The 16,856-nt window shown below is 39.5% G+C and overlaps 2 protein-coding genes across 4 annotated transcripts in view; one reads left to right on the plus strand and one right to left on the minus strand.

Annotated features, from left to right (window-relative positions):
* The window catches only part of PTPN14 (protein tyrosine phosphatase non-receptor type 14), a 112,802-nt gene extending 98,005 nt beyond the window's left edge, over positions 1–14,797 (plus strand). Inside the window, exons 16-19 of the mRNA XM_027723699.2 lie at positions 1,625–1,753; positions 2,710–2,944; positions 4,920–5,083; positions 9,132–14,797. Coding sequence (XP_027579500.1) covers positions 1,625–1,753; positions 2,710–2,944; positions 4,920–5,083; positions 9,132–9,260 — 657 coding nt within the window. The 3' untranslated portion in view covers positions 9,261–14,797. The remainder of the gene's footprint in view (positions 1–1,624; positions 1,754–2,709; positions 2,945–4,919; positions 5,084–9,131) is intronic.
* A 587-nt stretch (positions 14,798–15,384) lies between these two features.
* Positions 15,385–16,856, minus strand: part of SMYD2 (SET and MYND domain containing 2) — a 29,477-nt gene continuing 28,005 nt past the window's right edge. For 2 of the 3 annotated variants that reach the window (XM_039378804.1, XM_039378803.1), the window contains one exon: positions 16,190–16,585. In XM_039378804.1, coding sequence (XP_039234738.1) covers positions 16,505–16,585 — 81 coding nt within the window. In that variant the 3' untranslated portion in view covers positions 16,190–16,504. Of the gene's footprint in view, positions 16,586–16,856 lie in introns of all 3 variants that reach the window. The other variant, XM_027723700.2, reaches the window with a different exon arrangement.

Genomic DNA, 16,856 nt, shown 5'->3' on the forward strand with positions numbered 1-16,856 from the left:
GAAAAGGAGCTGATGTAGAGAGTCAAACGGTTTTCAATGAAGTGAAAAACTTATCATACAGAAACTGTTAGTTACTGGTGTAAAACCCCAAGCATCTCAACTTAATGAACAGTTGTTTCACTAACAAATAAACTGATTCTATTTCTGAAAATGTATTCAAAGACTTGTACCTCAAACACATTATATGGTTCAACCTGTCAGAGTTATTGATTGTTCCTTGTAGCACTGTCTGCCAGTACCTTGATATTTATGGACACGTCAGCATTTCAGTTGTAAATCTTCTCTGGGATTTATAACTTTGCAAGAAGTGGCTCTGGGCTAATACACAGAAGTAAGAGGCCTTATCCTGAGAAGGAAAAATATTTCAACTTTCCAAAACAATTAGTTCATCTGGTTTTGCTGCTAAGCATATTTTTAAATGATATGTAGTAGCTCTGAAAGCACTTTGACTTTTTACCTAAAATGTTAAAAAAAATTTTACAAACCTTGTGTATAGCAAACTATGTCATAAAATTATAATTTTTTATACACAAATGACTTTTTTTTTTAACTGCACAAGTATAACTTTCTGCCTCCATCAATTAAATGAAGTAGTGTTTTACACTGGCTAACTCCAAGGTAATGCTGTGTCTGTTTAGGGCACTATATGATTTATAGTGTGTAAATCTGTGTGTTAGTGCTTTAAAAAGAATTTCATTACTCACCATCATGCAATACACAAATATTTCTGTCAGATGTGGTTGGTAAACCAGTTATGTATTGGGAAATAGATTTGCATGACTACAGCTTTAGATAATTTTAAATTTCTCGTGGTATTTGAAAGCCATTTAATGCACTGGATTTACTGTATGGTCATTTGCAGCTTCTGAACAGAAAAAACCAAGATAAATGAGGAAGAGTAACTCGAAATGGAGCCTGTCTTGATCTCATCTGTGGCTGGCAACAGGCCTGTTGAGCTCTGTTATGTACAAAGTGTGGGCATAGCTGCGTCCTCTAGGAACGGCTTGGCCGCATCTTCAACAGTGATCAGTGTAGTAAGAGTCTGTTTAATAAATTACTTTTTGTCTGAGTGGAAAATAATCGAGGGAGGTCCTAAACAACAGAGGCCTTTAGCTCCTCATGCAGAGTGTTATTTACATTCTGCACTACCATGTGTTAATTTGCAAGCAGTGCGATGCCTTTTTAATGCACATATGCGCTTCCTCTGGTCCTCAGCTTTTCTTTCATCTTGGGTCTGTCACCAAGGCCAGGGATGTGAGTCAGTTGCTTGTTTGTACTTAAGACATATCAGAAACAGGGTCTCAAAAAAAAATTTTTTTCCCTGGTTTGTTTGTTTGGGTTTTTTTGTGTGTATGATCCAGACAGAATGGCAAGAAAGATAGATGGCATTTAGGTCAAAGCTTTATGTTTATGAGCATCAAGACAGGATGTGGAAGCACTGAAGATTATGTTTTGTCAGATTTGATCTAATCAAAAGGATGATTTTTGCTGAAAATTTTGAACAAAAGCAGAAGAACAAAGAAGTAAAGATTTCATTATAGTCTCTTGTTTAAAAGGTGGTTCTGGCACAGGTGATGCTGAGAATTTGGGCACTGACTGGTTCGGCTTTTTTCCTTTCTCCCAGGTTACTGTAGGTGGAGAGGAATGGCACTACATTGCTACCCAAGGACCTCTGCCACACACATGCCATGACTTCTGGCAGATGGTGTGGGAACAGGGAGTGAATGTTATAGCCATGGTCACAGCTGAAGAGGTACGTGAAATCACAGCATACAGTTCTTCCTGATGTGAGCAAATCTCCTGTTATCATTGCTTCCCACTCCAGTAACCTGTTTTTTCTATCAACATCCCTTTTTCCTATAACTCTGTTTGAACATATGCCTGTACTTCTCTCATACTATACTTTGTAGCATTCTGATACTCAGTTTGGCAAGTGCTAAAGCAAACAAGCAGAAGCCCCCCTTGCCCCTGCTTTGGCCAAGCCAAACAAAGATGTTTCCACTGGAATGTGAGAGCACTGAACTGCTCTTGGTTAAAATGACACAGAGTTCCACACCATCCAAGGCCAGTTCTGCATACTATCACTCTTATCAGCTGAAAAGAGACCAGAAGCTGTTGTTTCCATAGAAGTGTCCATGTAAAAAAAAACCAAAACCAAACAACAAAAACAAACAAAAAAATCCCCCACAACTTTTTTATTCTAATGCCAAGCAAAACAGTTATTTCTACTGTAATCCAAGAACTATGTGATATGTTATAAAAACTGACACGCGTTGTTAACTAACACAGCTTTCAGCTTTATGCCTGGTTGTTTTCAGCAAACACAGGGAGTAGCAGAGCACATCAAGTCACTGTCTAGTTCCCAAGGCTGATCAAGAGCAGATACCTAGAAGCCGCTGGAGAGAATCTCCCTTCATTTAAAGGAGAGGCTTCCCCAGGGGGAAAATATTTACCAAGGTGCTGCAGGCAGTAGCTATCTTTTGCCACAAGACAAGAGGTTGTTCTTCAAAGCAGTTTTACACTTTCAAATATTACATGGCTGAGAGGTTTAAGTGTTAATGGATATTTTTCTTTACTTTGTGGGATGCTCCTTGCTCTTCCAGTAATTTGCAATAAGAATATTTGGCTTATCTTCGGTTTTATGTCCTCTGTTTACAAAGAATTATAATTGCAGGAACTAATGACTTTTTGTTTTGTTTTGTTTTTAAGGAGGGAGGAAGAAGTAAGAGCCATCGTTATTGGCCTAAACTGGGCTCTAAGCACAGCTCAGCCACTTATGGGAAGTTCAAGGTGACAACAAAGTTCCGCACAGACTCTGGCTGCTTTGCAACTACTGGTCTGAAGGTCAAGCATCTTCTCTCTGGACAAGAGAGGACAGTGTGGCATTTGCAGTATACTGACTGGCCAGACCATGGGTGTCCAGAAGAAGTCCAAGGCTTTTTATGTAAGATTTCTTTATCTTGCATGATAAAATACATCAAGGAGAAGGTTGCTCACGCTGAATTCAATTCACTGAACCCAGTTACACCTGGGATTGATATTAAATGGTTATTGCTGTGGCATATAAAGGCCTCAACTAGATTGTACTTTGCTGCAATTTGGAGAAAAAAAGTGGGATTCAAGAGGTAGCAGCTAAGGTGATTAACAAGAGGAATAATTCAAGGCAGCAGCAATGCCAAAGACTCAGGAAATTTTAAATAATAGGATACCTCTGCTGGCTGATCTGTCAGTGTAAGTTATCACCACTTCCCAGACACCTAATGAGTGTAGGAGGTACTAGGCTGCACACAAATGTGATTAGAGAGGTCTAGGTAAGAGAGGATCAGGTTTTAGTGAAATATGGTGCAGTTCCTCCAGTTTTTCTTGTTGCAAAATAGCAGAGGCCTCTGACACACATGCATTAAGTTTGAACTTGATACCACTTTTCTAACCACATGTGATGCTCAAGGGCCTTCCCAATAACTTATGGTGCTAGTTCATGCATTTCTGAAAATACAGCCATTATATTCATCTGTAATGTGTGAATAACACTCCCCGCTTCTTAATAAGTAATGTATATTTCCATATTAAGTAATAGGAATTCAACCATTATTTAACTAAAGTGACATATCTGGCACTATGGCAGAGAATCTTTAAATTAAATTAATACAGATTTCTTTAAATTAACATTGAAGGAGCCTGTACATGGTGTACTGACATGTTGATGATGCCTGCCTTCTTAGTTCCTGAAAGTTTTGCAGCTGCAGTGTAGCTCTGTGGCAGCTAAGTCCCCTCTCAGGAAGGTCCTTTAGTTCTACTTCAGTCTTGACACAGCTACAGTCCTTTAGTGGTCCATTCTCTTTTGCATGGTACAAGCTTGATGTAAATAGCGTGTCCTTCTTTTCCCAGTTCTGTCACCAGGGCAAAAAAAAAAATAAAAAATGACATTTTGGCTTCAGCAGAGGAGTGCCAAGGGATCTGTCTTTAAGGAAAAGCTATTGCCCAATTCCTAGTTTGCTCTGTACTTTGTTTCTCTTACCAACTCTTGTAGCTGTGGTTGGGCATGGCAGTAATTGGAACCTGACTGTCCCCATTTCCTCTCTCCCATTACGTGCCACCACTTACGGTCCCATTTCACTGTGCATTAAAATTTCAGCTTTTCTGATGTTGGTAGGCCTCCAGCTGCATCCTGCCAGTGGTGAAAGGACAGCTTAGGCTGTAGTGCCATGACATCAATAGTCAGTGCAGGAGAGTTCACCTCAGGTCTCACTTCCCACTCTGACTGCTGAGAAGCTAAGTAAGCTTCCAGTACTTAAGGTTCTCGGTGCAGTTTGACAGTAGAATGTGTTGTGTTGAACAAGGCTAGGACAGCCACACAGTGTAACTGTTCTAGAAATGGCTTCAGGGAAAACTAAGGCAGTGATCTCCCAGAAGAGCTCATAATAACTATTGAGAAACAAACCCTGAGCAGGTGGGTGAGATTCCATCTCAGTCTAGAAGGGAGAAGGAAGGGAGGAAACGGGCAGCTGGATGCTTGTTTCCCATCTGATGCTGGCTTTGACAGGCAGCAGTTTCAGTAGGACTTAGCTGTTGTTTTGATCCCAGCCTGTTAATAGCAGGAATTGCTGTAAGTAATGTCTAGAATCATCTGCTTAGGGGACCTGGAGATTTGCAAGGGGGAAAACAGAATTTAATTTTTTAAAAGAACTATTTAATTTAAAGGAGCAGACTCCCAAGTAATAATTGACACCCAGCTGGTACTTGCTGGATGCAGTGCTGTTCCATGCACCCTGGCCAAAATAATTAGTATGTTGTAAAAATGTAAATTATTGCCACTTAGGTAAAGAATGACTTTTCCACATTCTTTCACCCTTTCCCCCTGTCGAATTTTACGTTTAGACATATAGATGTTGCAACATTGCCTGCATTTTACCTTGCAGCTTACTTGGAGGAGATACAGTCGGTGCGTCGCCACACCAACAGCGTGCTGGACAGCAGCAACACCTGCAACCCTCCCATTGTGGTTCACTGCAGCGCAGGGGTAGGAAGGACTGGAGTGGTTATCCTAACAGAACTGATGATTGGGTGCTTGGAGCATAATGAAGTAAGTCAGCTTCTTTTGCAGGACAAACCCCTGACCCGAGCTCGTTCCTTGACTAACTAGATACATTTCTGAGGTTAAAATTAAAAGGCATTGAAGTGCTTTCTTTCTCTGCTACCTTTGTGAGCAATGTGAGAGCCTTAAATGTAACAGGCAGAGATTACCCATGGAAGGTTACTTGTTGTAGTTTTCTGTTTAGTTGATTTTATGCATTTTTTATTAGGATTATTCTAATGCATTCAAAATTAGGCTTTTCTTCTCTCTTTTAAGAATTTAGTCTAATTTATACCTGTATTTAATTAAAAGTCTAGAGACAGCATGTTTACAAGGAGTACCTGAAAGAGGCTAGAGAATAATGTCCTTGCTCTTTTAACTAAAGTTTTCTGCTCTCTAAATTTGCTCTTTAGACTTCTTCCTCTTTCTCATATGGACCTTAATCTCACCTGGAATGAAACTTAACTGTGTTTTAAGAATAAGATGTGTATATGTATTCCAATGGGGAATAGGGCTTTAAGATTTGCAGACAATATGACGAGTAATACAGTCTGGAGTTAAGAATAAGATCACCAGTAGAGTAACCATGTGTAGCAACTTGCTTTTCATTTGTGTCACTGAGAAACTGTCTAGGAAGAACATCGCATCTTAACTAACAACGTGACACACAGTTTTCATGACAGCTATGGAAACCAGGGATTTCTCTTGCCAAAGAAAATGCTCTATGAGAGAGCATTTGTAGAGATAGGAATGCAGCAAGAGTAACAAATAGACATATATCATCTGCCTCTCCCAGTAATCAGCCACTGAATGAGTTCAGGGAAGACTGAAGACTCCAGCAGCTCATCACTCTGTAGTTACAAGATGGCTAGAGATCTTGGGCCCAGGTCAGCTGACAGACAAGCCTCCTCCAACTCTGCTTGGGCGTCACTAGAGGTGCCACTGTCCTGTAGATCGATGTCACTACTGACACTTTTTTTCCTTTGCTTTTTATTTGCGGGGGAGGCAGGAGGGTGAGGAAGGAAAAGAAGGAGGTGGCCTGGACAAGAAAGGGTCCACAGGTATGCATTTTGAGAACCCAGCAGCCTTCCTATGCTGACTGCTGCTCAGAAACTGCTCCTGTGTGGGATGATGGCTCCGACTCTTGAGCCTGCTTGACCTTCCTTATGCACTGGCACCTGGAAGTGACTGCTTCTGTTGTGCACACAGTAGCCATGAAATTTCTGCATGCCAGAGGAAAGCTGGAGAGTTTGAAGAGCTGTCCCTGAATTGCTTGTGACCATCAGTGTAGCTGTGTCTACTTTGTAGCAACCTCTGTATATGCACGGAAACAAACATTAAGGGTTGTGTAACACTGTCTGCCACCTCCATTTGTCTGTGGTTTACAGAAGTCACCCATTTGGGAAAGAGTAGCTGAGTAGCAAGTGAAGATAAAGGCAGTACCTCAGCATCTGAGCATGGGGGTTAGCCTTGACATCATTCATAAGAATTTTCATCAACTTCTCTAGGACCTGATGGTAGTGCTCAATAAGGATTTCTCTGATGTCCCTTAATTAAAGGATTCTTTTGTCTTGATTAATAATGAAAATCATCATTAATATTAAATAAAATTTTCCTTAAGGGCTTTGTTGCTCTAGATTGTACTAAGTTAATGTTTTTGGTTTGTTAAAACCTAATTGAAAAAAAAAAAAAGATTAAAAATCAAAACAGTATGCTTTTGGTTTGTCACAGATACTCCATTCTGCACAGAGATGGTTCCTTTTCACTTGTTTATTTTGTAGTAGTATTAATTCAGGGTTTTCTCCTGAAATAAAATTACTTATCACTTAAAATGTTTTAGTCTTAGGAATTGGTTGATTTCCTCAGAAGTGTCCTAGTAAGTAGAAGTATCAACATTTTTGCAATGAAGGAAAATGAGGAAGGAATCTGGCAGTCTTCATACAGACCATCTTGGAAAGTCTGCAGTAGTGCTGGAACAAAAACCAGAACCCTTGAGTCTGAGGTTTCAGGTTTGGGCAAAAAGCTGTGTCTAATCAAAATCTATACAGCTTCAGTCACTGTGGCTTCTGGGCAATGGCTGGTTGAGTCTAAAGCTGTGTATCTCATTGCAGGGATAGCATTTCAGTCACTGCTGCATAGCAAGTAAATGTCACATCATTACATCCTTGCTGCTGTAGACATGTAGTAGAGGAAAGTAACTGAGATCCTGCTCTATCAACTTTTAGTTCAGACTTGGCACTGGGACATTAACTCATGATTGCAACTGCAGCATGTTTTCAAAGGGGAGGTCTTTTAGTTTGGGAGTTTTAGAAATGAGTGGCATTTTCGTTTGTTCTGTTTACAAGTGCCAGCTTAGCAAAGCATTATGTGCCCTTTTTTTTTTTTTTGGACATGTACATCATAATGAAGGTGAGTTTAAGGGACTCCTTACCTGGAGTCAAATGCTAAGTTGGCTATAAATAGTGAGGTTTAATAGACAGGATGGAGTTTTCTTTCATTTCTGAGAAGGTGAAGTCATCTCCATTTTGAGGAGGTGCACGGATCACTGTGTGTCCACTAAAAATCAATGAGCTGTCATGCACCAGACTGCCAAGAGAGAAATATGGTGTGCAGGTCGAAGCTGGCCTGCATTTTTGTTGCAGTTTTTCAGGTGAGATCAAGTTCTACATGACTCTGCTCAGCAAGGACCGTGTGGCTTTTGCAAGCATCTGAGTCCACAGGGAGGCTTTCTCCAAGTTGGCCAAGTTAACTGGAAAGAGCTTACATTTTTCTTTGAACCCGTTTGATAATAATATGGCATTACTCATCACAAATTTTTATACTTGTTGACTCTCTAGAGGTGTCCTTTTATAACAACTTGTTGGGGTATGTGGCAGAATATTTGGCCTTGTTTTCAGAAAGTGATAGCCTATGAGTTAAGACTTGTTTACATGGAATGGACATTCTGGGTTTTATATATATGGACAGAAATGGATATGCAGCGTGACTTTTATTTTAAACTTTCCAGGAAACTTCCCATGTGTCTGGAAGCAGATTCCATGCTCAGTTGGGCCTCCAAGGGTTAGCAGCAATCTTACTCAAATTTTCTAAGTTCCTTTTTGTGTTTCTGTAATGGCAAACTGGCATTACAAAGTGGAGCTTATGTCATCTGATACGGTAGCTGTTCTTCAGTTTTGTATCTTGAACTGCTTAAGAGCTTCCTCAAAAACAGCATGAATTTTAGTGCTTACATTTACTGCTGCCATAGAAAATTTGTATCCCTCATCTTGGGTCATATTACACGCTGTTTGAATTTGAGCCTGGCAGGCTGAGCTTCATGGCTCAATGAATTCTGAATAGCTGCTTGTGTACCTGTTGTAACAGATAAAACACAATAGCATCACAGGTTTTTTGTTCCTTAAATGCCAGAGATCCAATGATAGCACCTAATGAAATTTGCAGTGATTTTTAATGCTTTACCTCATGGGCCTCTGTTTCACACAACTCATTTGGTTTTGAGTTCAGATCATTATAGGGTGCCTGTGCCCCAGTGTGCTCCATGGGGTTAGGGATGTACTTTCATAGTGAATCTCCTTATCCGTGCCTAATTACTGTACTTTAGTTCCTGCTGAAGAGCATTTTTCAGGGCAGACAAGTGAATTTTGTTTGGATGAACCAAACTGGAAGATGCCTTCTTGGAGAACACCTAACATGTCCCAGCTGCTAGTGGATGTTCAGTAGATGGCAACAAACTGCTGCTGGCCTAAAGTCTGCAAAACATGTATTGTGGATAATGGGTCCTTGTTTCACTTTACAGAGTTATTTCTCCTGGAGTATTATTTGCTAACATAGACTTGGCTGTGGAAGGTCAGATGTTGGAGTTTTTGGATCTTTTGGTGACAATGAGTTCTCTTCTCTCTTAGTGAAAGGATCAGTATATTTGCGTGCACTTTTAGTTTTGTCCAAGGAACCTTTGTTCTTGTGACCCTGATGCCTCTTTGCCATTTGAAAAATCTCAATAATTGTTTGATTTAATGAACTTACGTCCTTATTCTTTTTTTTCCCCTTTGCTTTACAGAAAATGGACGTTCCTGTGATGCTGAGACACCTGCGGGAGCAGAGAGTGTTTATGATCCAGACCATAGCCCAGTACAAATTTGTTTATCAAGTGCTCATACAATTCCTGCAAAACTCTAGACTTATTTAATCTTTTCAAACATCCCAGACCCAGCTTTGTGGATCTGACTGAACCTTACTGATGTGCAAGGAGAACTGCCTTGACAACACTGTGTGCATATATTGCACTTTTTAAAGTTGTCTTGAAAGTAAGGAATTATTGTTCTTTACTAGTCTCCCGTGGATTATTTTATACAAGATATAATTTATTTTTCTTGGAATAACTTTTGAATTACTTTAATAACTCGTAAATCTTATAGTGACCTTCAAAGTGAACCACATTTGACATGACTGGTCTGCACTGTAACGTGCCCATAAAGGAGAGCAATCCTTTGTAAAGGTAGTTTACTAGCTTTAATTTTGCTACACAGCTTCTGAAATGAACAGTTATTTGGCAGTGGGCTTTTTTCTCACGTGAGGACGTTCTGGACGGAGGTACGTGGCTTCCGTGGCAAAAACAAGACCTGCTGGATGTCAGCTACAGCTCTGTGTGAGTGGAAGCTGAGGGTACACAGCACTGAGACCTGAACTTCTGCACGTGCAGGCGGGCACATTACAGAGGGCTCAAACACAGGACATTGTGAGGACAGAGAATTTTGTGTGCTAAACTGTTCAAATTCCACAAGAATTACAGTTTGAAAAAATCAATATTGGATCTTTTAAACGAGGCCTTTGCTGCTGTGTGCAGCCCTTGAAGGGATTCATAAGAAGCAGTGTAGGGTGAAGTGCATTGACCCACAACAGGCTGAAGTCAGTGAGTGAGTTTTTTCAGTAATTGTGGTGGACTGAGTTGAACAGCATAGGATTTTCAACCAAATGCATCTGAAAAAAATCAAATCAAGCACCTTCTCATGGATTACACTGAAATTATTATTGCCTTGAGGCTCACCTCCTGTAGAAAAGGAATCTCATTTAAATTAGGCATCCCTGGTTGCCTTAGTTTTCATGTGTGAACTATCATCTGATGGCTAGAGAAGGGATGAGGCTGGAGAGGAGCCTGGGATGTCTCTGGTCCCAGCCCTGTTCACCCTACTGCTAACTTTAAACTTGGATAGGCTTGCCCAGGGTCACGTCTAGTTTCAGAATTTTCAAGGGTGAAGATTTCATAGCCTCTCAGGGCACGTGATGCAATGCAGTTACTCTGTCATGGTGAAATTACCTTTCTTGGTATCCCTTTCCCAGATAATTTTAAATATTTTAGTCCTATTGTTGCTTTTCTGTTACATCCCCTCCTCCAAACCATGGTCAGTGTACAAGATCTAAGCCTACAAGCACTCTGAATTTCAGCACTAAAGGGACTAAAATCAGTGGGAGCTTAAGCTCAGGTTCTGTACTAGAATGTTTCTTAAATTGCTTAAAACTGCACTGTGTTGGTTTGGATCTCTGCAATACAACCTAACAAGGTGACAAAGATTCCAGTGAAGATTTCTAGCTACCAATAAATGGAGATGAGTTATTTTTCTGTAATACCTTGACCACGTTCTTTTTAGGGATCAGTTGAGTTTTCAGTCAACTTCAGTTTTCCTCTAATTTCTTCTGCCACTGCCAACATATCTCGTTAAATTAGCAGCAACCATTTAAAGTCTTTTCAGCAGCATCTGCATGATAATTGCACAGAGATGCTTTATATCTGGGAAAAAAGCCAAGGAATAAACCTTGAAGCAAAGTGTATTAAATTAGTTATCTCGTTATAACTTTTTGAATAATTTCCTAATGATGAATTAAGTTTGAACTCAGAGCTGTCAAGTCCCATTGCTCCACTTGGATATGAGAAGTAGAAAATCAGGAGGGAAAAGAATCTGTTCCTATGTCTTATTATTCAGCTGCTCTTGGCTGAAATGTGTACTTCTGCTTCTACAGTGAGCACAGGAAAGTTACTGCATAAGAGAGTATGAAGAGCTGTGTTTGAAGGGAAGAAAATTAAGTAAATGTTTTTAATGCAAAGATGCATCATAGTTGTCTTAGAAAAATATTAATTAGAAAAAGGCACCAAAAATCCTTTCCAAATTAATTCAGCGCCTATTAATGAGCCAAATAAATGGCCATGTAGTATACAGTCATTTCTAATTAATCCGTAATGTGGCTGGTACGGTAGATAGAAGTCAATGTGACTCACTTTTTCCCTTTCATTGTCAAAGAATGGTAATTTTAAACTTTTCCTTTCATCTGACTTCAATGTATTTTTCCCTGCTAGATTTTATCTTGAGTAGATCTGCTAATATCATAAGTGAATTGGGCTGGTGCATGTCTTCAGAGGTTCCTTTCCACCCCAGCTTGCAACTGACCCTCAGCATGCCGATGTTTTATGGTTGAAATGTGACACAGTTCTGTAAGGGAAAAACTGAACCTTCTGACTTTGAACCTGCTGTAGTTTTATCAGGCCGAAATTGCTTGGGCAGTATTTCCTAACCTTTAGGGAGTGACAGGAAAATGCATTTTGCATCCAATTTTGTTAGTCACAGCAGGAATGAACACATGAGACTTAAAGCAACAGTGCTATTTAGTTTCTGTCCCACAGACTTTTAACAGCACAGTCCTTAAGGAGAAAAGGACAGTTTGGAGTTGCTGTATGTTGTGTTGCTTGTTTTTTTAACATCAAAGCATGACAATGTTTGAAACCAGTTTCATCCATGGAGTAAAGTCTAGACTAAAAATCTCACAAAGATGCTTCAATGAATGGAACAAGTTTAACATAAGCTGTCTTCTCCCAGGGCACCCACATTGCAGTGTGGCATGTTTAGCCTATGTTCCCTCATGCTTTCTGAGACAGAACTTGCAGTGGATAAGTCTGGCTTGGGAATCCATTGTGTCTGTTTTCCTTTTTTATGCACTCTTCATGTGTATTTAACACGCTTTGCTTTTTTTCTTTAAATTGTTACCAATGATAGTATTGAGGTGCTGGCATCAATTTTTTGGTTAAGGTCCAAGATTTCATGCCTACCATTGTTCAATCAGGGATGGGAGAGATGACAGCTGAGTTTGGACACTGCTCAGTGCTGGTGGGTATCCTGGATGGTGGACATTAACAGCTGAGGTCCTACTTGTTCCAGATCCTACTAAGGCCTGTTTTGGCACCTCTTGTCCTTGACTACCTGAGAAAAGATGAAGCTCGTTCCCACAAAAATTTTCCTTTATAGTTATACAGAAACCCTAAATGCTCAGCCTCATCAGAAATACCTTTTCCCTAAATGAATTTCATCTGGCAGGACACACATCTGTGAGAACTTATTCAACCTGTTGCTAACAGTCCTTGAAATATATTGAAGGACATTTCTGTTCCACTTATGGAAATCAGCTGCCTCAGCTACAAATATTATTAAATATTTGCATGATTTCAAAAGTCTTTTTTTTTCTTTTTAAATTACTTCCATGTAAACAAACAGAAATGCAAATGGCAAAACACAGACTTACTCGTTCTCTTCCAACTTAAGTGCTTCAATACTTATGCTCATTGTAAGCCAAAACATTATTTTTTTGATCCAACATCTGCTTTGTCCGTGTAGTCCACAAGCAGCTCTGAAATAAATGCTGATGAAAATCTTGTACTTGGATATAGCAAAAATCTATAGGAAAAATTCAGCAGCTACTGATGATGCTGCATTCTCAACAGCTGACTTCCCACCGGTCTCCTGGGAGGAGATGATGACTGAATTAGCTGTTGTCAGCCTTGCTAGCAGTTTGTGATCTGCAGCTCTCATGCATCACTGAGGGAGGTCTGAGTCAAATCTTGCTGCTTGTCTTTGTGGGAAAAAAAATGCTAGGGCAGCACCTACTGCAGGAAATAAAGGCTGCATCATATTGCAGGAGCAAATACCTGAACTGACTGTGAAAGGAGGAACTGCATGAAAACAGCATTTGACCACTGTTCTACAAAAATGAATATAAATCTGCTGATACATACGTAAAGTCATAAGGAGTTTGGGGATGGGGTTTTATGCCAGTAAGAGAGAGGTTTGCTTGTAGAATCTGGCGCTATGGGAACTACAGATGCCATATGAGTCTTTAGAGAGGAGGACACTATACATGCAGCTGTTTGCAGGGATTGTGATTTGAGGAAGGGAACAACTGGCTGCTTGGGCTGTGGGGCAAATAACAGAAGATGGAGGTATTAAACGTAAATAAACTATTGTTAGATTGTGAAACAAAACATTGCATAGGTCAAAAATAGCAGTGTTTATATAAATATTTAAAGTAAATAGATTTTTGTCAGTGTTTTTAGAGTATCTTAGATTACAGTTCTATTGGTTCCTCTGAGCTATTTTTTGGTTGGCATTTCTTTGAAGTTTTGTTGCCTCTGCTTTATGTGCGCCCTCACTGAGAGTTTCCCACATGTACACCAGGACTTTGCCTTTGGAGAGTGAACTGGAAATCATGATAAATAGTAGCTTCCACTGGAGAATCCCAGAACTATTTAACAGCAAGGGAAGGACTAATACTGCAACTGATCCCTGAACTAGAGTGCTTAACAGTTTTACTCTTCCAAATCACCTGAGTAAGGACTCAGTGGTTGGACACTCAGCTCCAGGCATTTCAGGGGTAGTGTTCCCTGATTATGCAGGCAGCATAAAAGAGGAAAGCTTTCCACAAACTATATCCATGTCAGGTTCAAGGGCACACCCTGACTTAGACAGGGGCTGGTAGTAGACACTTAAGAAGAAATATGAACATGTCCAGAAAAGGGTGCTCAGCCCCTCTAGTACACCTGGCAGCCAGTCCTTGAGGGGCTTCCTGAGGCCAAAGTTGTATTCCATTTACTGTATTTAGTAAATCTACTGATAGATCCATCTTCAATAAATCACATTACCTTTTCTTTAGAAGCCATTTATTCCTCTGGCTTTCACAATGTCCTGTGTTGGTGAGTTCCATAGCTTAATTATAGATTTAATATATAAGAACTTCTTTTTTGTGTATGTTAAATAAAAGTATTTTCTTGCTTCTACTTGGTCTTTAAAAGAAGGCAAATCTTTAGTGCCAGAAACACCGTCAATAGGATGTTTATCCTGTTGCAGTTGCTCCATATGGAAAACACATTTTCCTCACTAGTAAAGTACCCTTCTTTGATTATTTTACAAAGGAAAAAAGTTTACACATGCAGATGACTGTAATATTCCCATATGTAATTGTGTGGAACATGTTACATGAAATAACATGTTTAAGTTTTATGTCACTGGATTTTCCTGTCCTGTTTTACTTCAGTATTTTGATGCTTCCTGTTTCATTTGTTCCGTAATTCTGTTCATGACAGTTTAGCACAAAACAGTGATCTGGATCTCACCACCTCATTGTACGTACACATTTTGTAGAGAAATGAGACATCAGTTTTATGCCCTCCCTGCCCCCTGCTCCCTCCTGTTAGGGCTGAATGGCAGAGCTATTCTATGCTATTGAAAGCCTTAAAAAAAAATCTATGCATGCTATTTTTTAATATTCTAATGTATTATTCATATCAGTACATAAGCTTATGCTTGTCAGTTTTATCTTCTGTATAGAACTGATTACTTTTGACAGTATTTTTGCACTGTTTCTTTTCTTTCTCTTTTTATAATAAAAAGTTCTATTCAGCATTAATTGACTGCAATAATTTTTTACCCCTTTCACTGCCTTTGTGTAAATAGTTTCTTATATGTTTTTCCAAATATGAGAATGTCTTCAGTCACTGAGGTTTTTTGGTAAGGCTGTTCTTCATATTCACAGTAAACAATAAAACATTTTTTTTCAAGGAAAACTATGCTTGTGTTCTTTTTCTGTACCAGCGTAAGGTTTTGTATTTGCACCTACCGTACTTGAGTTGGTTTCCCATGTTAAACTGATAGGCACAGCCAGAGCCACAGTGAGCTTTGAATAACCTTCTGTAAACTGTAATCCAGGTTTCACAGGGGCTCATGCTCAGCTCATCAGATTCTTTGGTGTTGAAGCATAGTCTGGGCTCTGGATAGACTTTCTGAAGTAAAGGTGCTATTTCCCTGGACAGGGGTTTACTTGGCAAGATAAAGTTAGGAGAAAAATAGTCAGCTAGTGCCCTCTTCCTAGGTTTGGCTGTAGTTAAATGGTCTTGGCTTTCTTGAATTTTAAGATCTGGTGCAGTTTTATGTACTCCAGCAACAACTGCTGGCTGGAGAGCAATGAAAACCTTCAGCAAAATGAGCTGACAAACCCTTGTTCTAGCAGTTTTATTTTCAGAGCAGTGCTTACAAGAAAGAAAATACAGTAAAGTTCTCAAGGGTGATGTGTTCTCTTTCTCATCATACTTTATAAGCCGTGAAAGCAGCAAGGAATGGGCAGGTACTTTTACTGGGCACCATATTTAAATGTTGGTGCTGCAAGTGCACAGCCACGCTCTTTTTTTTCCCCCCTCCATCCTTAAAAGCAATCTCCTACAACTGATCTAAATAGAGGAAAAAAAACCCAACACCCCCATGTTTTATATATGGGTAGAGAAAGCTAAGTCCTGGACTTTTTCCTCAGAAAATGTTCTTGCTCCTCTTTTAAAAGTAATTGATAACATATTAACAGAATAGTTGTAATACACTGGAGGTGAAGGTATGGCTGTAAGGAAATATGAGCAATAAATTCACTTCAACTTGTGAAGGGGACTAAAAAGCCAGAAATTGCATAGTTCATGTCTTGTGCAAGCCTTTGAGCTCCGAGATAGGTGCCAGCATTCTCTGTACAAGATGTGCTAAGCTCTAGGTCCTTACTGTGATGAATCCCCACCTGTAGAATAACTGGCTGAGGGAACAGTGGTGGCTTTCCTGTGAAATGCGCAGAATTCATCACCCACTTCCCCTTTCTCTCAGCTAAGCCACTGCAAACAAAAATGATTCATGAAAAAAGGAAATGGATGCCAAACCAGAACAGAAAAAAGTACAGCTTTTGCTAATTTGTCAGATTAAACAAAACTATTTAGGCAAAAGTAGATGTCACAAAACTATTGCACCCATTTAAGTGTATAAGTGGAATCAAGAGGGGTCAAGACCACTTTATTGACTTTACACAAATAAGATCCACATTGAAATCCCTAAAGAAGAAAATGGCCACTTTTGCACATGAACTGTCAGAAGGCATAACCTTCAAGAAACCATGGATGCTTCCTTAAAAGAAAAAAAAAAGGCAATTGTAGATGGGTGGAAGCTAGGAAGCTAGGCCTAAGTGTGTTTGTCATTCCAATTATAGGACAGAACTGTGTTCACTCTACCGCTTTTCAAAGCACTCCTGAAGGTTTCCATAACAAGGCTTTTTAAATAAAGGTTTGAAGGATTGCATAGATTCAAAAGCTCAGTGGTCCTCTAATTCCTTTTTGATCTCTGAAATGTATGGATGATCTTTCCCATGTGCTACTTCCATGATAGCAATTGCCTATGAAAAGAAAAAAAAAATATTCACACAATTGATTCATATATAACACCAGGCTATAAATACTCTCTTTAGAGGTTTGAAGCAGTCTGACACCTCTAGCTACTTTTTGTCCCCTTGTACTCATAAACCCAGTAGGAAATAAAATGAAATTCAAAACTAAGTAATAAAGGTTTTACATTCAGAGAATACATCTTTGATCTTAAAGGAGCCCAAAGCAACTTTCAAAATGATATTCCTGACAAAACTACTTTGAATGCAACCAGCTCCAGGA

Source organism: Pipra filicauda, unplaced genomic scaffold (assembly GCF_003945595.2).
Source record: "Pipra filicauda isolate LSUMZ 115617 unplaced genomic scaffold, ASM394559v2 scaffold147_size4022426_pilon, whole genome shotgun sequence".
NCBI lineage: Eukaryota > Metazoa > Chordata > Aves > Passeriformes > Pipridae > Pipra > Pipra filicauda.